The sequence below is a fragment of the Salmo trutta genome, chromosome 38, assembly GCF_901001165.1.
Source record: "Salmo trutta chromosome 38, fSalTru1.1, whole genome shotgun sequence".
NCBI lineage: Eukaryota > Metazoa > Chordata > Actinopteri > Salmoniformes > Salmonidae > Salmo > Salmo trutta.
Window position 1 is genome coordinate 7,596,742 of NC_042994.1, and position 23,493 is coordinate 7,620,234.

The 23,493-nt window shown below is 43.1% G+C and overlaps 1 protein-coding gene across 1 annotated transcript; it reads right to left on the bottom strand.

The window, feature by feature from the left end:
- Nucleotides 1-221: 221 nt before the first annotated feature.
- On the bottom strand, nt 222-20,956 carry LOC115178114 (germ cell-specific gene 1-like protein). Its single transcript, XM_029739147.1, has 5 exons — nt 20,668-20,956; nt 4,815-4,862; nt 2,125-2,283; nt 1,444-1,555; nt 222-602 (listed from the first exon to the last, which is right to left on the bottom strand). Exons 1-5 carry the CDS (start codon nt 20,954-20,956, stop codon nt 311-313), a joined length of 900 nt encoding a protein of 299 aa, XP_029595007.1. The 3' UTR covers nt 222-310.
- Between the last annotated feature and the right edge of the window lie 2,537 nt (nt 20,957-23,493).

Below are 23,493 nucleotides of genomic sequence, written 5' to 3' on the forward strand. Positions count from 1 at the left end.
CTTTTCATGGCTATCAATGTCCAAACTGGGAACGAGGGAGTGAATATCCTGGCTCAATTAAGGCAGTGATGAATTCAATCATAGAACTGATTCAGTTGCTACAGAATCCCCAAAAGACCCAACACAGATGACGGACCACAATTGGATAGCGCTGACTTCATACAGTTACTTTTGACACATCCCAGCGGGCAAAACAAGTTGAAATGACATTGAAATAACATCAGCAACCCCAGAAACTTGTTAAAAATGACATAATTGCGACATAATGTGAACCAGTTGTAACCAGTTTTGCCCGCTGGGATCCCTGCCTTCAGCACTGGTCTTCCCCCAGAGTCTCTGATACCTCACTCAGGTCTAACGATGCGGCCGGTACATGCGTCCTAATACCACTGCTATACGGCGTCTGGGTGTACACCACAGTTTGGGATATGGAGTGTAGGGAGTGATCGCGGTAGTACACCAGCGCCTCCCGCGCCTGCTCCTTGCGGATGCTCTGCACGAAGGTCTTGCGTTTGTGTCGGAACTCGATGACAGTCTTGGTGTAGGAGTTGAGGGTGGTGACTGATGCACCCATGCAGCAGGTGAAGGATGCCCAGGCCATGCTGGAAAACAGGAAATGGAAAAGATGGAAGAGATAGAGGAGAGGAAATAGGCACAACAGATAGAGGAGAGGAAAATGATGGGGACAGAGGGGAAAAGGCAAGGAGGAGTCAATTAAAGGTGCAATCTGCATATTTAGGCCTATCGCTGTTCATGGTCAGTTTATAGGGCTGCTCTTTGAATGAAAAACAAATGACAAATGGTTTAAACCAAACAAATGGCTTTAAAGAAATGGCTTTAAAAGCTAAGAAACGTTAAATACCGAAGTTATCAATCACTTGACAACAGCTCAAGTAATTCAGACAAATACTACACTAAGAAATAGGATGTTTTTATGAAACACTGCAAAATACTGCAAAAAGCATATAATCACTTTGAGTTTGGGGATTTCTGGCATACTTTTTGTAAATATTATTATTCCCATGTAAAAATGGAAGGGTCGTAGCTTTGCAGGATTATTGTCAATCCGTCAATCCCAACAGGGTAGAATGTCAATCTGGATAGATCCCAATGTAATAGGCCACTACTGTACATTAGTCTATACACTGTAGCTCCCATATTCACTCACTGCACATGTTATAATCCAGAGCTATGTCACAAGGGTCAAGATGTTCAGCCTGGGAGATTAAAATTCTGAACATACAGTGTACATATGTCTATGTGGGCTACACTTCACCCTTGATCCCTTTATGCAATTTTCCAATCGCATTGACCATATATATATATTGGGGCTTTGGGACACCAAAGCCTAATCCGCCCGGTAACATGAGAGCTTTGGGGTTTTCATTAGAGAAATGTGACGCTACATAGGGAGACGTAGAATTGTGTGTGTGTGTTCCCTACCAGAAGGACCATCCGTAGTCCCAGTTATAGGGCCTCCAGTCTGCGGGGCCCAGGGTGACTGTCACCTGGAACACCTGAGTGTACATCATGTGGGCCACCATACCCAGGAGCCCTGGAAATACACAGATACCGGTATACATTTAGATGTTTAGTGTACATTTAGCCACACACACACACACCAGGACCTTGTGACCGCTAGGATGACTTTTCAAAATCCCTCTCTGATAGCTGATGCTCCTACATTGGGAGAGGTTGCAGGTTATTTCCTAGTCAAGACCTACAAAACCAGCTTCTCTCCTTGCTAGCTTCGCTTTTCATCATGTTCACCACCGTGTTAGACTTGTTCAATGTCTGCTAGTGGCAACAGTTGCATAGTACTGTATACAAGTATTCCTTTACTTTGCTCCACCAATTAGGCATAAAAAGGAACAGGAGTTTCCCCCAGACCAGACTCAACAGCAGACAGCGTTTTTTCCTGGCCATATGGCCTTTGTAAATCAACAAAAATCGAAAAGTGTCATGAACAGAAATAAATCTGGGCTCTATGGTCGCCATGGAGTTTTTCCTGGTCAGGTCATGAGGTCTGGGAGAACTCCCGGCCCTTACACATGAAACAATAGCCTGGATCCCAGATCTGGTTGTGCCGTCTTGCAGAGGTGGTTTTAAACAGTCCCTCTGTACCTGAGAGGACGGTGAAGATTGCAGCGAAGGCGTTCAGTTTCAGTCCATCTATCATGTTGCTGGTGCTGGAGTGGACCAGTTCTAGACACATCAGACTGAAACCCACTATCAACAGGACTATGTACAGCATCTCAGAGACCACCGACAGCCATAGAACACCTGCAACAGACAAAGCAAAAGCATTAACAGTTGTTAGGGTATTGGAAATCAGTGAGAGATTTTTCTATAACCGTGATAATGATGTCGAATTTGAATCACTGATCATATTTTCATAATGATATGTGATGGTTGTGGAGAAAAGGGTTGATTTCTTTGATCGTGTATGCTTCACCCATCTGTTCGTTCATAAATCATAGGACTGTATTTGGCAGGTGCCTATTTGAAGTCCTGTCATGGACGCTTAAACGTTTTATTCCCTAAAAAGTCATTCCTGATGTCTGATGATTGTGTTCTAACTTAACCTAAACTCAGGTACACATTTGTATTTTTTGGTCTCTGCCTATCTTACATCTCTTACGTCATTTCTGACATCCATAGCAACAACAGACCTGTTGATAACATGTCTCAGGACCGACAGGCCATTCAAAACCAATTCATGTCATTTGTCTCTGACGCAAAAAGTATCGGGAATCTTCTCAGACCTTCCGGAGCGTCAAACCCTCACACTGTCTCGTTACAAGAGGTTGGAGTCAGACATCTCTTCCTACCTCACCAGTCTGCTATTAATCCTTCTTGACACTTCATTGCAGGAAGTGAACATTGGCTGGTGCCAGTATTTCCCCCGAGACGCTGTCAACGGGACAGGACGGAGGGTCAGGGGCGGGGATGGGGGTGGGGAAGGAATGTCCCAAGACTGAGACAGTGTCTTGTTTTGTAATGGAATTTTGGAATAAGGTTTGGTGGTACTTAACTTTGGAGACAGTATTAACCCCGTACAGCGTTCTTATTACTGTGGAAGTATTCTTGTGAGTAGAGTGTAGTAAGTGTTGTACTTATTGCTACAGTAGTAAATAAAGTAGGCTATATGAACTGCAGTACAATCCATGTCGTTTTTCGGTTTTGTTTCAATTGAGTTGTTTAGCAGACACTTTCTAGGGGAGACACATTATGACTCGAGGAAGTATGAGAGCTTCTATCTTGTTTTGATTGGTTGTCATTCTGCATTATTTGCGCATGGATCATTTCACAGCTGTTATCATAACCTTCTCCTTTGACAGAGTGGGTGTGGCCATAGCAACCCTACATCCTGTGTCCCTGACAACACAGGGGATGATGCCAAGGTTGTTGGAGAACATAAGCCACAGTACGTCTGGAATAGGGAGTTTATATTACCTCCAGTACATCAAGGATGATATAGTCAACAAATCAACTATTGTGATGTCAAAGTTCAGGTTTAATGAATATGTAAAAGGTATACCAAAGATACAGAACAAGTTGTAATAACTAGACCAAAGCCTATAGAGAGACGATCTGATATAGAAACATTTACTGTAGTTATAAGTCTCACAGGAGAACTTTCTCAAGAATTTTCATTAACAACAATCAGTAGAAGTATGTGGGTGGATTTTTCATTTCGAAGCTCAATTAAACCTATTCTGCCTTCATCCTTTATAATATATTAACAAAGAAAGTTATACAAATCTTATTGCTCTATGCATTACTTTAATCTGAAACATTGGTAACAGCTAAATACTTCATATTGTTTTTTTTATCTGCACTGTATCATATCCAAATTCAGACATAATTAAAGTTCATCAAATTTAACTTTGATGATGTGGTATGTTCATATTTAATTTACATGAGGGAAAAAAATATTGAGTCATAAAGTAATTTTCTCAATTGGAAGAACAAAGGCAAACAAAGTAACTAAATATCAGAAGGCAGTTCAAACTTGATGCAGACACTGCACCCTGCAAACATCTCCTGTATGGTGGTGTCATGACAGCCACTGCACCCTGCAAACATCTCCTGTATGGTGGTGTCATGACAGCCACTGCACCCTGCAAACATCTCCTCTATGGTGGTGTCATGACAGCCACTGCACCCTGCAAACATCTCCTCTATGGTGGTGTCATGACAGACACTGCACCCTGCAAACATCTCCTCTACGGTGGTGTCATGACAGCCACTGCACCCTGCAAAGATCTCCTCTATGGTGGTGTCATGACAGCCACTGCACCCTGCAAACATCTCCTCTATGGTGATGTCATGACAGACACTGCACCCTGCAAACATCTCCTCTATGGTGGTGTCATGACAGCCACTGCACCCTGCAAACATCTCCTCTATGGTGATGTCATGACAGCCACTGCACCCTGCAAACATCTCCTGTATGGTGGTGTCATGACAGCCACTGCACCCTGCAAACATCTCCACTATGGTGGTGTCATGACAGACACTGCACCCTGCAAACATCTCCTCTATGGTTTTTTTGCCAAATGCCAGATGGGCTGGTCCATTTTTTGCCTAGTGGGTCAAGTGGGTCTATCTAACTTTTTTTCTCCACAAAATGATCATTATCTGGCTAATAATGGTGGTCTGAAAATGGGCTGGTGTGTTAGAAATGCCAGGGACAATTTCTGGTCCCAGTCTGCCCCTGCTCTCCCTCTACAAGTAATCTTCCTGGTACGGGTGATGTACAGCTCTATAGCAGATGTGTTGACCTCCTGATGTATGCAGTGATCACTCACCTCTCTCTGAAGCCGGAGCCAGATCGATAAAGCTCCTGCATTTCTCACCTGGAACGAATGGAGAAAACTGAGTTTCATATCAAGCTGTAATACCTTGCATGGGTTCTTCAAGGCCACAATTCACTCAAGAGTATCCTGTCTGGACGACTTGATTTTTGTAATTTGGGGAAGTTCAAAAGTTCAAGAAGAGAAACATTGTGTGCATGGCATAGAGAAAGGGAAAATCCCAAAAGTCAAATAGAAGTAAAGTTCACTGGATTCTAGCCACAAGTCATTCAGAGTATCTATTAGCATACTTGATAGTAACGTATAATCTATTTTAGGTGAGGTTCAACAGTTCAAGAAGAGACACTGTGATCTTGGCATACAATAGAGATTAAATAGCAGCTTCAAGGCACACACAAGTCATTCAGATTATTTAGTCTACTTGATTGTACGCACTGGACAAAAACTAGCCGAATCAACGTTGTTCCCACATCATTTCAACAACAAAAATTCTATGTGGAAAACTGATTGGATTTTCAGAAAGTCATCAATGTAAGGGTATTTTATATATTTTCACCCAACTTTTAACCTAAATCCAATGTCATGGTGAAATGTTTTGTTAATTTCACGGTGAATTCACAATAGTTGACAACTCAACCAAATGTCAATCAAAACTAGACTTTGAAATGACATCAGTGCCCAGTGGGCTGTTCAAAAGAAGAAATACCATTGTGTGCTTGGCATGAGCAAAGCCAAAAGCCAAAACTGCAAATCAAGAGGTCAGAAACAAGAAAAAGATCATGAGAGAGTCACAATGAAATTTACTCCTGAGGTGCTGACCTGTTGCATCCTCTACAACCACTGTGATTATTATTATTTGACCCTGCTGGTCATCTATGAACATTTGAACATCTTGGCCATGTACTGTTATAATCTCCAGTCAGAAGAGGACTTGCCACACCTCAGAGCCTGGTTCCTCTCTAGGTTTCTTCGTAGGTTCTGCCTTTCTACAGAATTTTTCTTAGCCACCATGCTTCTACACCTGCAATGCTTGCTGTTTGAGGTTTTAGGCTGGGTTTCTGTATAGCACTTTGTGACATCAGCTGATGTAAAAAGGGCTTTATAAATACATTTGATTGATTGCCTATCTAGTCTAATGTATCGGTAGAAGCTATTTTAGAGGACATATGGGTGGTCAAAAGTTCAACCGTTGCATGAGAAAAGGCACAGCGTGGTCAAGTACAAGCAGCCAGAGTTCACAGAGGTCAATTGACTTTACCATCCCCACAGAGCTTCAAGTTCCATCCTTCCCAAATCACAACCTTCTGGTACTTCTTCTTCCTGGACATTACTGGGAGATCCCATAAGACCTTATGTCACTTGATCAAGACTTGATAACATGATGCACTTTTTCATCCCCCCTTTCCTCCCTCCTTTCCTCCCCTCTTCCAGGCGTGATTTATTCTTTCCGCCCACTGTCGCTTGTAGCCGCCCACTGTGGCTGCTGGATTTGTCGTAAATCTAACGCTTAATCAGGTATCAGGAAGATGGTGACAGCTGTTTAGAGGAAAAACTCATCAAGGGCCGTTATGTAATCCTTATTAGTCAACTCAACTGTGTGTGTGTGTGTGTGTGTGTGTGTGTGTGTGTGTGTGTGTGTGTGCGCACGCCTGTGTGTTTGTACAGTCCCAGACCCAGGCCTGATGAGACAACATGCTCCCAGTATTTATTCTCGTATAAACTGTGACGCTTTATTTCTGTTCTTAATGTCTCTTTAACATGCCATCACCAGACCAGGTCTACTGTCTCCAACCAGAGGCTCTGATCCTGATGTCATTACTGATGGAGTACCTTGAAGTCAAGACCGATGTTTGGAGATGGGAAAGCTGCCATTTCCCCTCTTTTAAAGGTGGGAATGTTGCAAAATGTTCTTGATTGAGTCAGACTCAGTGTAACTAATCTAGCTATATAATCTCCAGAGACACCTTTGACTTAATGGTGTTGTCAATAACATGGTAACCACGCTTACGCGGGCACGTCATCGGATCCAGCTGTTGCACTTCCACCTTGTGCATTTGTTTAGACTCAAGAGTAAAGCTGTGTGATGATTCTACTTCTTGTTACAGAAATTCACAGTACCCTATAGACCTGTAAGAAGAGAGACTGCTAGGGTAGATTACTAGTACCCTATAGACCTGTAGGGAGAGAGACTGCTAGGGTCGATTACTAGTACCCTATAGACCTGTAAGAAGAGAGACTGCTAGGGTAGTTTACTAGTAGCCTATAGACCTGTAAGAAGAGAGACTGCTAGGGTAGATTACTAGTACCCTATAGACCTGTAAGAAGAGAGACTGCTAGGGTAGATTACTAGTACCCTATAGACCTGTAAGAACAGAGACTGCTAGGGTAGATTACTAGTACCCTATAGACCTGTAAGAAGAGAGACTGCTAGGGTAGATTACTAGTACCCTATAGACCTGTAGGGAGAGAGACTGCTAGGGTAGATTACTAGTACCCTATAGACCTGTAAGAAGAGAGACTGCTAGGGTAGATTACTAGTACCCTATAGACCTGTAGGGAGAGAGACTGCTAGGGTCGATTACTAGTACCCTATAGACCTGTAAGAAGAGAGACTGCTAGGGTAGATTACTAGTACCCTATAGACCTGTAAGAAGAGAGACTGCTAGGGTAGATTACTAGTACCCTATAGACCTGTAAGAAGAGAGACTGCTAGGGTAGATTACTAGTACCCTATAGACCTGTAAGAACAGAGACTGCTAGGGTAGATTACTAGTACCCTATAGACCTGTAGGGAGAGAGACTGCTAGGGTAGATTACTAGTAGCCTATAGACCTGTAAGAAGAGAGACTGCTAGGGTAGATTACTAGTACCCTATAGACCTGTAAGAAGAGAGACTGCTAGGGTAGATTACTAGTACCCTATAGACCTGTAGGGAGAGAGACTGCTAGGGTAGATTACTAGTAGCCTATAGACCTGTAAGAAGAGAGACTGCTAGGGTAGATTACTAGTACCCTATAGACCTGTAAGAAGAGAGACTGCTAGGGTAGATTACTAGTACCCTATAGACCTATAGGGAGAGAGACTGCTAGGGTAGATTACTAGTACCCTATAGACCTGTAAGAAGAGAGACTGCTAGGGTAGATTACTAGTAGCCTATAGACCTGTAAGAAGAGAGACTGCTAGGGTAGATTACTAGTAGCCTATAGACCTGTAAGAAGAGAGACTGCTAGGGTAGATTACTAGTAGCCTATAGACCTGTAAGAAGAGAGACTGCTAGGGTAGATTACTAGTACCCTATAGACCTGTAAGAACAGAGACTGCTAGGGTAGATTACTAGTAGCCTATAGACCTGTAAGAAGAGAGACTGCTAGGGTAGATTACTAGTAGCCTATAGACCTGTAAGAAGAGAGACTGCTAGGGTAGATTACTAGTAGCCTAAAGACCTGTAAGAAGAGAGACTGCTAAGGTAGATTACTAGTAGCCTATAGACCTGTAAGAAGAGAGACTGCTAGGGTAGATTACTAGTACCCTATAGACCTGTAAGAAGAGAGACTGCTAGGGTAGACTACTAGTACCCTATAGACCTGTAAGAACAGAGACTGCTAGGGTAGATTACTAGTACCCTATAGACCTGTAAGAAGAGAGACTGCTAGGGTAGATTACTAGTACCCTATAGACCTGTAGGGAGAGAGACTGCTAGGGTCGATTACTAGTACCCTATAGACCTGTAAGAAGAGAGACTGCTAGGGTAGATTACTAGTACCCTATAGACCTGTAAGAAGAGAGACTGCTAGGGTAGATTACTAGTACCCTATAGACCTGTAAGAAGAGAGACTGCTAGGGTAGATTACTAGTACCCTATAGACCTGTAAGAACAGAGACTGCTAGGGTAGATTACTAGTACCCTATAGACCTGTAGGGAGAGAGACTGCTAGGGTAGATTACTAGTACCCTATAGACCTGTAAGAAGAGAGACTGCTAGGGTAGATTACTAGTACCCTATAGACCTGTAGGGAGAGAGACTGCTAGGGTAGATTACTAGTAGCCTATAGACCTGTAAGAAGAGAGACTGCTAGGGTAGATTACTAGTACCCTATAGACCTGTAAGAAGAGAGACTGCTAGGGTAGATTACTAGTACCCTATAGACCTATAGGGAGAGAGACTGCTAGGGTAGATTACTAGTACCCTATAGACCTGTAAGAAGAGAGACTGCTAGGGTAGATTACTAGTAGCCTATAGACCTGTAAGAAGAGAGACTGCTAGGGTAGATTACTAGTAGCCTATAGACCTGTAAGAAGAGAGACTGCTAGGGTAGATTACTAGTAGCCTATAGACCTGTAAGAAGAGAGACTGCTAGGGTAGATTACTAGTAGCCTATAGACCTGTAAGAAGAGAGACTGCTAGGGTAGATTACTAGTACCCTATAGACCTGTAAGAACAGAGACTGCTAGGGTAGATTACTAGTAGCCTATAGACCTGTAAGAAGAGAGACTGCTAGGGTAGATTACTAGTAGCCTATAGACCTGTAAGAAGAGAGACTGCTAGGGTAGATTACTAGTAGCCTAAAGACCTGTAAGAAGAGAGACTGCTATGGTAGATTACTAGTAGCCTATAGACCTGTAAGAAGAGAGACTGCTAGGGTAGATTACTAGTACCCTATAGACCTGTAAGAAGAGAGACTGCTAGGGTAGATTACTAGTACCCTATAGACCTGTAAGAACAGAGACTGCTAGGGTAGATTACTAGTACCCTATAGACCTGTAAGAAGAGAGACTGCTAGGGTAGATTACTAGTACCCTATAGACCTGTAGGGAGAGAGACTGCTAGGGTAGATTACTAGTACCCTATAGACCTGTAAGAAGAGAGACTGCTAGGGTAGATTACTAGTACCCTATAGACCTGTAAGAAGAGAGACTGCTAGGGTAGATTACTAGTACCCTATAGACCTGTAGGGAGAGAGACTGCTAGGGTAGATTACTAGTAGCCTATAGACCTGTAAGAAGAGAGACTGCTAGGGTAGATTACTAGTAGCCTATAGACCTGTAAGAAGAGAGACTGCTAGGGTAGATTACTAGTAGCCTATAGACCTGTAAGAAGAGAGACTGCTAGGGTAGATTACTAGTACCCTATAGACCTGTAAGAACAGAGACTGCTAGGGTAGATTACTAGTACCCTATAGACCTGTAGGGAGAGAGACTGCTAGGGTAGATTACTAGTAGCCTATAGACCTGTAAGAAGAGAGACTGCTAGGGTAGATTACTAGTACCCTATAGACCTGTAAGAAGAGAGACTGCTAGGGTAGATTACTAGTACCCTATAGACCTGTAGGGAGAGAGACTGCTAGGGTAGATTACTAGTAGCCTATAGACCTGTAAGAAGAGAGACTGCTAGGGTAGATTACTAGTACCCTATAGACCTGTAAGAAGAGAGACTGCTAGGGTAGATTACTAGTACCCTATAGACCTATAGGGAGAGAGACTGCTAGGGTAGATTACTAGTACCCTATAGACCTGTAAGAAGAGAGACTGCTAGGGTAGATTACTAGTAGCCTATAGACCTGTAAGAAGAGAGACTGCTAGGGTAGATTACTAGTAGCCTATAGACCTGTAAGAAGAGAGACTGCTAGGGTAGATTACTAGTAGCCTATAGACCTGTAAGAAGAGAGACTGCTAGGGTAGATTACTAGTACCCTATAGACCTGTAAGAACAGAGACTGCTAGGGTAGATTACTAGTAGCCTATAGACCTGTAAGAAGAGAGACTGCTAGGGTAGATTACTAGTAGCCTATAGACCTGTAAGAAGAGAGACTGCTAGGGTAGATTACTAGTAGCCTAAAGACCTGTAAGAAGAGAGACTGCTAAGGTAGATTACTAGTAGCCTATAGACCTGTAAGAAGAGAGACTGCTAGGGTAGATTACTAGTACCCTATAGACCTGTAAGAAGAGAGACTGCTAGGGTAGACTACTAGTACCCTATAGACCTGTAAGAAGAGAGACTGCTAGGGTAGATTACTAGTACCCTATAGACCTGTAAGAAGAGAGACTGCTAGGGTAGATTACTAGTACCCTATAGACCTGTAGGGAGAGAGACTGCTAGGGTCGATTACTAGTACCCTATAGACCTGTAAGAAGAGAGACTGCTAGGGTAGATTACTAGTACCCTATAGACCTGTAAGAAGAGAGACTGCTAGGGTAGATTACTAGTACCCTATAGACCTGTAAGAAGAGAGACTGCTAGGGTAGATTACTAGTACCCTATAGACCTGTAAGAACAGAGACTGCTAGGGTAGATTACTAGTACCCTATAGACCTGTAGGGAGAGAGACTGCTAGGGTAGATTACTAGTACCCTATAGACCTGTAAGAAGAGAGACTGCTAGGGTAGATTACTAGTACCCTATAGACCTGTAGGGAGAGAGACTGCTAGGGTAGATTACTAGTAGCCTATAGACCTGTAAGAAGAGAGACTGCTAGGGTAGATTACTAGTACCCTATAGACCTGTAAGAAGAGAGACTGCTAGGGTAGATTACTAGTACCCTATAGACCTATAGGGAGAGAGACTGCTAGGGTAGATTACTAGTACCCTATAGACCTGTAAGAAGAGAGACTGCTAGGGTAGATTACTAGTAGCCTATAGACCTGTAAGAAGAGAGACTGCTAGGGTAGATTACTAGTAGCCTATAGACCTGTAAGAAGAGAGACTGCTAGGGTAGATTACTAGTAGCCTATAGACCTGTAAGAAGAGAGACTGCTAGGGTAGATTACTAGTAGCCTATAGACCTGTAAGAAGAGAGACTGCTAGGGTAGATTACTAGTACCCTATAGACCTGTAAGAACAGAGACTGCTAGGGTAGATTACTAGTAGCCTATAGACCTGTAAGAAGAGAGACTGCTAGGGTAGATTACTAGTAGCCTATAGACCTGTAAGAAGAGAGACTGCTAGGGTAGATTACTAGTACCCTATAGACCTGTAAGAAGAGAGACTGCTAGGGTAGATTACTAGTACCCTATAGACCTGTAAGAACAGAGACTGCTAGGGTAGATTACTAGTACCCTATAGACCTGTAAGAAGAGAGACTGCTAGGGTAGATTACTAGTACCCTATAGACCTGTAGGGAGAGAGACTGCTAGGGTAGATTACTAGTACCCTATAGACCTGTAAGAAGAGAGACTGCTAGGGTAGATTACTAGTACCCTATAGACCTGTAAGAAGAGAGACTGCTAGGGTAGATTACTAGTACCCTATAGACCTGTAGGGAGAGAGACTGCTAGGGTAGATTACTAGTAGCCTATAGACCTGTAAGAAGAGAGACTGCTAGGGTAGATTACTAGTAGCCTATAGACCTGTAAGAAGAGAGACTGCTAGGGTAGATTACTAGTAGCCTATAGACCTGTAAGAAGAGAGACTGCTAGGGTAGATTACTAGTAGCCTATAGACCTGTAAGAAGAGAGACTGCTAGGGTAGATTACTAGTACCCTATAGACCTGTAGGGAGAGAGACTGCTAGGGTAGATTACTAGTACCCTATAGACCTGTAAGAAGAGAGACTGCTAGGGTAGATTACTAGTACCCTATAGACCTGTAAGAAGAGAGACTGCTAGGGTAGATTACTAGTACCCTATAGACCTGTAAGAAGAGAGACTGCTAGGGTAGATTACTAGTACCCTATAGACCTGTAAGAAGAGAGACTGCTAGGGTAGATTACTAGTACCCTATAGACCTGTAAGAAGAGAGACTGCTAGGGTAGATTACTAGTACCCTATAGACCTGTAGGGAGAGAGACTGCTAGGGTAGATTACTAGTAGCCTATAGACCTGTAAGAAGAGAGACTGCTAGGGTAGATTACTAGTACCCTGTAGACCTGTAGGGAGAGAGACAGCTAGGGTAGATTACTAGTACCCTATAGACCTGTAAGAAGAGAGACTGCTAGGGTAGATTACTAGTACCCTATAGACCTGTAAGAAGAGAGACTGCTAGGGTAGATTACTAGTAGCCTATAGACCTGTAGGGAGAGAGAGTGCTAGGGTAGATTACTAGTAGCCTATAGACCTATAAGAAGAGAGACTGCTAGGGTAGATTACTAGTACCCTATAGACCTGTAGGGAGAGAGACTGCTAGGGTAGATTACTAGTACCCTATAGACCTGTAAGAAGAGAGACTGCTAGGGTAGATTACTAGTACCCTATAGACCTGTAAGAAGAGAGACTGCTAGGGTAGATTACTAGTAGCCTATAGACCTGTAGAGAGAGAGATTGCTAGGGTAGATTACTAGTAGCCTATAGACCTGTAAGAAGAGAGACTGCTAGGGTAGATTACTAGTACCCTATAGACCTGTAAGAACAGAGACTGCTAGGGTAGATTACTAGTAGCCTATAGACCTGTAGAGAGAGAGACTGCTAGGGTAGATTACTAGTACCCTATAGACCTGTAAGAAGAGAGACTGCTAGGGTAGATTACTAGTACCCTATAGACCTGTAAGAAGAGAGACTGCTAGGGTAGATTACTAGTACCCTATAGACCTGTAGGGAGAGAGACTTCTAGGGTAGATTACTAGTACCCTATAGACCTGTAAGAAGAGAGACTGCTAGGGTAGATTACTAGTACCCTATAGACCTGTAGGGAGAGAGACTGCTAGGGTAGATTACTAGTAGCCTATAGACCTGTATGAGGAGAGACTGCTAGGGTAGATTACTAGTACCCTATAGACCTGTAGGGAGTGAGACTGTTAGGGTAGAGTACTAGTACCCTATAGACCTGTAGGGAGAGAGACTGCTAGGGTAGATTACTAGTACCCTATAGACCTGTAAGAAGAGAGACTGCTAGGGTAGATTACTAGTAACCTATAGACCTTTAGGGAGAGAGACTGCTAGGGTAGATTACTAGTACCCTATAGACCTGTAAGAAGAGAGACTGCTAGGGTAGATTACTAGTACCCTATAGACCTGTAAGAAGAGAGACTGCTAGGGTAAATTACTAGTACCCTATAGACCTGTAGGGAGAGAGACTGTTAGGGTAGATTACTAGTACCCTATAGACCTGTAAGAAGAGAGACTGCTAGGGTAGATTACTAGTAGCCTATAGACCTGTAGGGAGAGAGACTGCTAGGGTAGATTACTAGTACCCTATAGACCTGTAAGAAGAGAGACTGCTAGGGTAGATTACTAGTACCCTATAGACCTGTAGGGAGAGAGACTGCCAGGGTAGATTACTAGTACCCTATAGACCTGTAAGAAGAGAGACTGCTTGGGTAGATTACTAGTAGCCTATAGACCTGTAAGAAGAGAGACTGCTAGGGTAGATTACTAGTAGCCTATAGACCTGTAAGAAGAGAGACTGCTAGGGTAGATTCCTAGTACCCTATAGACCTGTAAGAAGAGAGACTGCTAGGGTAGATTACTAGTACCCTATAGACCTGTAAGAAGAGAGACTGCTAGGGTAGATTACTAGTACCCTATAGACCTGTAAGAAGAGAGACTGCTAGGGTAGATTACTAGTACCCTATAGACCTGTAGGGAGAGAGACTGCTAGGGTAGATTACTAGTACCCTATAGACCTGTAAGAAGAGAGACTGCTAGGGTAGATTACTAGTAGCCTATAGACCTGTAAGAAGAGAGACTGCTAGGGTAGATTACTAGTACCCTATAGACCTGTAGGGAGAGAGACTGCTAGGGTAGATTACTAGTACCCTATAGACCTGTAAGAACAGAGACTGCTAGGGTAGATTACTAGTACCCTATAGACCTGTAAGAAGAGAGACTGCTAGGGTAGATTACTAGTAGCCTATAGACCTGTAGGGAGAGAGACTGCTAGGGTAGATTACTAGTAGCCTATAGACCTATAAGAAGAGAGACTGCTAGGGTAGATTACTAGTACCCTATATACCTGTAAGAAGAGAGACTGCTAGGGTAGATTACTAGTACCCTATAAACCTGTAGGAAGAGAGACTGCTAGGGTAGATTACTAGTAGCCTATAGACCTGTAAGAAGAGAGACTGCTAGGGTAGATTACTAGTAGCCTATAGACCTGTAAGAAGAGAGACTGCTAGGGTAGATTACTAGTAGCCTATAGACCTGTAAGAAGAGAGACTGCTAGGGTAGATTACTAGTAGCCTATAGACCTGTAGAGAGAGAGACTGCTAGGGTAGATTACTAGTAGCCTATAGACCTGTATGAGGAGAGACTGCTAGGGTAGATTACTAGTACCCTATAGACCTGTAGGGAGTGAGACTGTTAGGGTAGAGTACTAGTACCCTATAGACCTGTAGGGAGAGAGACTGCTAGGGTAGATTACTAGTACCCTATAGACCTGTAAGAAGAGAGACTGCTAGGGTAGATTACTAGTACCCTATATACCTGTAGGGAGAGAGACTGCTAGGGTAGATTACTAGTACCCTATAGACCTGTAAGAGAGACTGCTAGGGTAGATTACTAGTACCCTATAGACCTGTAAGAAGAGAGACTGCTAGGGTAGATTACTAGTACCCTATAGACCTGTAGGGAGAGAGACTGTTAGGGTAGATTACTAGTACCCTATAGACCTGTAAGAAGAGAGACTGCTAGGGTAGATTACTAGTAGCCTATAGACCTGTAGGGAGAGAGACTGCTAGGGTAGATTACTAGTAGCCTATAGACCTGTAAGAAGAGAGACTGCTAGGGTAGATTACTAGTACCCTATAGACCTGTAAGAAGAGAGACTGCTAGGGTAGATTACTAGTAGCCTATCGACCTGTAGGGAGAGAGACTGCTAGGGTAGATTACTAGTACCCTATAGACCTGTAAAAAGAGAGACTGCTATAGTAGATTACTAGTACCCTATAGACCTGTAAGAAGAGAGACTGCTAGGGTAGATTACTAGTACCCTATAGACCTGTAGGGAGAGAGACTGCTAGGGTAGATTACTAGTAGCCTATAGACCTGTAAGAAGAGAGACTGCTAGGGTAGATTACTAGTACCCTATAGACCTGTAAGAAGAGAGACTGCTAGGGTAGATTACTAGTACCCTATAGACCTGTAAGAAGAGAGACTGCTAGGGTAGATTACTAGTAGCCTATAGACCTGTAAGAAGAGAGACTGCTAGGGTAGATTACTAGTACCCTATAGACCTGTAAGAAGAGAGACTGCTAGGGTAGATTACTAGTACCCTATAGACCTGTAAGAAGAGAGACTGCTAGGGTAGATTACTAGTACCCTATAGACCTGTAAGAAGAGAGACTGCTAGGGTAGATTACTAGTACCCTATAGACCTGTAAGAAGAGAGACTGCTAGGGTAGATTCCTAGTACTGTCACGACTTCTGCCGAAGTCGATGCCCCTCCTTGCTCGGGTGGTGCTCGGCAGTCGACGTCACCGGTCTTCTAGCCATCATTGATCAGTTTTTCATTTTCCATTGGTCTTGTCTTGTCTTCCTACACACCTGTTTCCAATCCCATTAATCATGTTGTGTATTTAACCCTCTGTTTCCCTTCATGTCCTTGTCGGTGATTGTTTGTGATGTTATGTTATGTTACGTGGGTTTGTGTATCGGTGTGCGACGGGTATATTTTACCCATGTTATTTTGTACTTTGGTTTTGGAGTTTGTTTTTTCATTAAATACTCCAGATTAACCAATTTAGTTTCTCCTGCGCCTGACTTCCCTGCCACCTACATACACGAATATGACAAGTACCCTATAGACCTGTAAGAAGAGAGACGCTAGGGTAGATTACTAGTACCCTATAGACCTGTAGGGAGAGAGACTGCTAGGGTAGATTACTAGTACCCTATAGACCTGTAGGGAGAGAGACTGCTAGGGTAGATTACTAGTACCCTATAGACCTGCAGGAAGAGAGACGCTAGGGTAGATTACTAGTACCCTATAGACCTGTAAGAAGAGAGACTGCTAGGGTAGATTACTAGTACCCTATAGACCTGTAAGAAGAGAGACTGCTAGGGTAGATTATTAGTACCCTATAGACCTGTAAGAAGAGAGACTGCTAGGGTAGATTACTAGTACCCTATAGACCTGTAAGAAGAGAGATTGCTAGGGTAGATTACTAGTACCCTATAGACCTATAAGAAGAGAGACTGCTAGGGTAGATTACTAGTACCCTATAGACCTGTAAGAAGAGAGACTGCTAGGGTAGATTACTAGTACCCTATAGACCTGTAAGAAGAGAGAATGCTAGGGTAGATTACTAGTACCCTATAGACCTGTAAGAAGAGAGACTGCTAGGGTAGATTACTAGTAGCCTATAGACCTGTAAGAAGAGAGACTGCTAGGGTAGATTACTAGTACCCTATAGACCTGTAAGAAGAGAGACTGCTAGGGTAGATTACTAGTAGCCTATAGACCTGTAAGAAGAGAGACTGCTAGGGTAGATTACTAGTACCCTATAGACCTGTAAGAAGAGAGACTGCTAGGGTAGATTACTAGTACCCTATAGACCTGTAAGAAGAGAGACTGCTAGGGTAGATTACTAGTAGCCTATAGACCTGTAAGAAGAGAGACTGCTAGGGTAGATTACTAGTAGCCTATAGACCTGTAAGAAGAGAGACTGCTAGGGTAGATTACTAGTACCCTATAGACCTGTAAGAAGAGAGACTGCTAGTGTAGATTACTAGTACCCTATAGACCTGTAAGAAGAGAGACTGCTAGGGTAGATTACTAGTACCCTATAGACCTGTAAGAAGAGAGACTGCTAGGGTAGATTACTAGTAGCCTATAGACCTGTAAGAAGAGAGACTGCTAGGGTAGATTACTAGTACCCTATAGACCTGTAGGGAGAGAGACTGCTAGGGTAGATTACTAGTACCCTATAGACCTGTAAGAACAGAGACTGCTAGGGTAGATTACTAGTACCCTATAGACCTGTAAGAAGAGAGACTGCTAGGGTAGATTACTAGTACCCTATAGACCTGTAGGGAGAGAGACTGCTAGGGTAGATTACTAGTAGCCTATAGACCTGTAAGAAGAGAGACTGCTAGGGTAGATTACTAGTACCCTATAGACCTGTAAGAAGAGAGACTGCTAGGGTAGATTACTAGTAGCCTATCGACCTGTAGGGAGAGAGACTGCTAGGGTAGATTACTAGTACCCTATAGACCTGTAAAAAGAGAGACTGCTATAGTAGATTACTAGTACCCTATAGACCTGTAAGAAGAGAGACTGCTAGGGTAGATTACTAGTACCCTATAGACCTGTAGGGAGAGAGACTGCTAGGGTAGATTACTAGTAGCCTATAGACCTGTAAGAAGAGAGACTGCTAGGGTAGATTACTAGTACCCTATAGACCTGTAAGAAGAGAGACTGCTAGGGTAGATTACTAGTACCCTATAGACCTGTAAGAAGAGAGACTGCTAGGGTAGATTACTAGTACCCTATAGACCTGTAAGAAGAGAGACTGCTAGGGTAGATTACTAGTACCCTATAGACCTGTAAGAAGAGAGACTGCTAGGGTAGATTACTAGTACCCTATAGACCTGTAAGAAGAGAGACTGCTAGGGTAGATTACTAGTACCCTATAGACCTGTAAGAAGAGAGACTGCTAGGGTAGATTACTAGTACCCTATAGACCTGTAAGAAGAGAGACTGCTAGGGTAGATTCCTAGTACTGTCACGACTTCTGCCGAAGTCGATGCCCCTCCTTGCTCGGGTGGTGCTCGGCAGTCGACGTCACCGGTCTTCTAGCCATCACTGATCAGTTTTTCATTTTCCATTGGTCTTGTCTTGTCTTCCTACACACCTGTTTCCAATCCCATTAATCATGTTGTATATTTAACCCTCTGTTTCCCTTCATGTCCTTGTCGGTGATTGTTTGTGATGTTATGTTATGTTACGTGGGTTTGTGTATCGGTGTGCGACGGGTATATTTTACCCATGTTATTTTGTACTTTGGTTTTGGAGTTTGTTTTTTCATTAAATACTCCAGATTAACCAATTTAGTTTCTCCTGCGCCTGACTTCCCTGCCACCTACATACACGAATATGACAAGTACCCTATAGACCTGTAAGAAGAGAGACGCTAGGGTAGATTACTAGTACCCTATAGACCTGTAGGGAGAGAGACTGCTAGGGTAGATTACTAGTACCCTATAGACCTGTAGGGAGAGAGACTGCTAGGGTAGATTACTAGTACCCTATAGACCTGCAGGAAGAGAGACGCTAGGGTAGATTACTAGTACCCTATAGACCTGTAAGAAGAGAGACTGCTAGGGTAGATTACTAGTACCCTATAGACCTGTAAGAAGAGAAACTGCTAGGGTAGATTACTAGTACCCTATAGACCTGCAGGAAGAGAGACGCTAGGGTAGATTACTAGTACCCTATAGACCTGTAGGGAGAGAGACTGCTAGGGTAGATTACTAGTAGCCTATAGACCTGTAGGGAGAGAGACGCTAGGGTAGATTACTAGTACCCTATAGACCTGTAAGAAGAGAGACGCTAGGGTAGATTACTAGTACCCTATAGACCTGTAAGAAGAGAGACTGCTAGGGTAGATTACTAGTACCCTATAGACCTGTAAGAAGAGAGACTGCTAGGGTAGATTACTAGTAGCCTATAGACCTGTAAGAAGAGAGACTGCTAGGGTAGATTACTAGTAGCCTATAGACCTGTAAGAAGAGAGACTGCTAGGGTAGATTACTAGTACCCTATAGACCTGTAGGGAGAGAGACTGCTAGGGTAGATTACTAGTAGCCTATAGACCTGTAGGGAGAGAGACTGCTAGGGTAGATTACTAGTACCCTATAGACCTGTAAGAAGAGAGACTGCTAGGGTAGATTACTAGTACCCTATAGACCTGCAGGAAGAGAGACGCTAGGGTAGATTACTAGTACCCTATAGACCTGTAAGAAGAGAGACTGCTAGGGTAGATTACTAGTACCCTATAGACCTGTAAGAAGAGAGACTGCTAGGGTAGATTACTAGTAGCCTATAGACCTGTAAGAAGAGAGACTGCTAGGGTAGATTACTAGTAGCCTATAGACCTGTGAGAAGAGAGACTGCTAGGGTAGATTACTAGTACCCTATAGACCTGTAGGGAGAGAGACTGCTAGGGTAGATTACTAGTAGCCTATAGACCTGTAGGGAGAGAGACTGCTAGGGTAGATTACTAGTACCCTATAGACCTGTAAGAAGAGAGACTGCTAGGGTAGATTACTAGTACCCTATAGACCTGCAGGAAGAGAGACGCTAGGGTAAAATACTAGCAGAGCCAGTAGGGACCCTTACTAAAGGACCTAAACTTCTTACCAAGGGATTACTGTACCGAAACTCCCATCCCATGTTCCAATGATTCTTATGCCGGGATAAACTGCTCTTTAGGCTATCCAATACTTCATGCCAGAGAGGACAACTTGTTTTTCAAGATGCCATTTTTGACTAGTGGCGTCTGCCTACATAAACTGGGGGTGATTACCCTAAAAAACTCATAACTTTTTAAATATCCTTAGCTTGCCGTTTTAGATAATATGTATGTATGCGTCCCATCTGGAGACTGATGCTTAGTTACTATGGCGACACAAGATGATGACACATGAGAATGGCTCTCATAATGACACCACCAAGGAATTATAGCAAGGACTGCAGAGTTTAATAGCTGAAATTATACATAACTGTGAGTGTGCAACAATCTAATCAAGCCTTTATAGACCCTTGTCTATTTCTGAATGTATAGGGTGTTCTTTTTGAATGGCAAGAATGCCTGCTTAGAAACCGGTATTGATTGAATAGTTTGAACACACACACACGTGCAAACCTCCTTCCTATAAATATCCATATAATTTTAGCCTTTACACTCCAGAGACCTCACTATAATAAATTGACAACAAGACGGGACAACGTCATTAACAACAACACCTCATCACCTCACCTTCATCATGGATATTCTCCGCACAGGAGAACCAGATCCCGGTGTGGAACTGTCTGAATAAGAACCGGTCGTCCCCCGTTTCCCAACTGTACACCACTACTTGGGGGTCCGTCTCGTTCGCTCCATAATCGATGCAGTTGTGCGTGCGAAGTTTAGTGCACTTCGGCTTGGGGACGCGCTGTGTGCCGACGCACCAGTATGTTGTAATGAAAGCAGTTATTGAGAAAAATAGTGCTAAAAGATTCATACTAACGGACAGCAGTGCCCTGCACTTGCGAGTGGTCTTCATTGTCCATAGATATCTGCACTTATTAGATAACTCACTCACTCACCATCCATCCAATATGAATCAAAACAGGGAATGAAAAACTGGTCAAACTCCACCGAAAATAAGTTTCAACTGATGTGCAACATGTCGGCAAAGAAAAGAAAACAATTTGGCACTCCAACCCGTTGAATTGAAATTACTCTCCCTACCGGATTTGAGGGACGGCAAAATCTGAGTTTGAATTCAGCTTCAATCCACCATTATCATCTGTTCGAGTCGTTAGCCATTAGATCATTTTCACACGAAGTGCCCTGAAATGACCCTCATCCATTAGCTGAAGGATTGTCACGTTGTCAAAAGATTTGAAGAGCTTGTTCGCACAAAATCTGTGGGATTTGTATCGGTGCTCGCCTTCAATCTGTGATGAGCCGCTCTCTCTCCCCCCCTCTCTCTATTTTTTCCCTCTCAGAGATGATGAGACTACAGTTTATTGATAGCATATTTCATTTTGTGTTAACAATAATCAAACCATAGCATCAGACTGGGAATAGGATCAAAAGTATTTCTTATATTTCAGAACAGTACTTGGACTGTTTGACTGAGCCTGTCTGGGGTGGAGTGCCAGATGGGCAGGATTTGCACTTTTGGGACTATTCCATTGGCAATTACAAAATTATAAAGTCTAAACAACATACAAGACAAGCCTACCATAAAGACTATCTAGATAGCCATTGTTCAGTGTTACCATTAAGACTTCAACTAGTTAAGTGTTGCCATAAAGTCCATCCATAATGTTCTGCAAAGAGGGCTCTGTTCTAATTGAAGGGCCACGTCGACAGCAATTGGGTAATCACTCAAACTTCTCACTCGATCTCCCTCTCCCCTCTGACAGTGTAAAAGCCAACACACTATCACAGTTTATTGTGAAATAGACACAAATTGCTTATTGGACATTTGTGACAGGCACACGAAAAAGTCCACTGTGTGTATTACATGATTTTCTTTTGTCATAATGCTTCCTTCCTTCCTTCCTTCCTTCCTTCCTTCCTTCCTTCCTTCGTGTGCCTGTCACAAATGTCCAATAAGCAATTTGTTTTCCCAATAATCTGGGATAGTGGGTTTGGTAGAAGCAGTGGCAAAGCAGCTCTTCTCATTATTACTCTTGTGAGACAGCACGCTCAGATGAGACTCTGATTGGATAAGCTACAACAGGAAGCCAGGATACTTCACCCTAAATGTGTGTGTGTGTGACGTTGGTGGGACACAACAGTCCTGATACATTTGTGATCATGAAGCATCACCACTGATGACAGAGGAAGATATCTTGATTGCCGTACTTATGGGGCATTATTTCAACATTTCAAAGGGCTGAGCTTGGTATTATAGACTATTTACAGTAGTTGTAACAGACAGAGAAATAGAAGGAAACATGGATTGGGGTTAGGGTGGAGTACACAGGAGGCTGCTGAGGGGAGGACAGCTCATAATGGCTGAAAGAGCAAATGGAATGGCATCAAACACCTGGAAACCATGTGTTTAATATATCTGATATTATTTCACCTATTCCACTCCAGCTATTACCATAAGCCCGTCCTCCCCAATTAAGGTGCCACCAACCTCCTGTGGTGGAGTAAATGTTTAGACAGTCAGTGACAGGTCTGTACATAGCCTATATTTAGTAGGTACTGTAGGTCCTAGCTACGCCCACTGGTTCAAAGCACTCGTCATTCTATCCATACAGAACTGATTTGGTCAGTATTCCATCCCATCCCTACTCCCCTTGTATAGGAGGCAGCTGGACTCAACTAGGCCATTGTTGTATAACCCATATTCCATTCATTATGCTTACATAACATGTCTAGGACATATGTTGAAATGGAACATGTATGGTCAATTGTATGTGTCAGATAGGACGGATTCATATTTTGATTGTGCTCACATATACTGCACATATAATAAGACAAAAAGCAAAGCTTAAATATACTGGAAAATGGATACATTGATGCAGGGGAGATCAGGCAATGAAATATGATGATTCCGTTGAATAATGCTCAATCCATGTCAAAAGCTGTCAACCCTGAGACCTCACGTTAAATACCCATGCAATTTATAGCCCAACAAATGGACACACACACACACACACACACACACACACACACACAAAAGAGCTTAAACGGTTGCCGTTATGTTATGCAGGAGTGTCTATGACAGGCGTATTACTGCATAGAAATCATGACATTTTTTGATCCACCAGCCCTGCCTTTTTTTTTAAAGCACATGCACTTCCAAAGAGGTAAGAGCAGCAACATAGTAAGCACGGATATGAGATGTATCCCAAATGGCACCCTATTCCCTACATAGCCCTATGGGCCCTGGTCAAAAGCAGTGCACGAAATAGGGAATAGATTGCCCTTTGGTTCACAGCCATAGACATGGGGCTTCACTTTGTGTTCGGATGCTGGTGACTTCTGTTTGAAGCTGATAGATGGAGGGGAATTAGTCTCTCAACAGATAGAGACTAAGGATTAGTATAATCTGCACTTTACAGACCCTCAAAA

Excerpts from the sequence above, each read along its gene's own strand:
- LOC115178114 (XM_029739147.1), bottom strand. The coding sequence starts at position 20,956 with ATGAAGACCACTCGCAAGTGCAGGGCACTGCTGTCCGTTAGTATGAAT. Across the intron at positions 1,556-2,124 it reads AATCTTCACCGTCCTCTCAG|GGCTCCTGGGTATGGTGGCC; the intron begins GTACAGAGGGAC and ends GTGTATTTCCAG. Across the intron at positions 603-1,443 it reads GACTACGGATGGTCCTTCTG|CATGGCCTGGGCATCCTTCA; the intron begins GTAGGGAACACA and ends CCTGTTTTCCAG.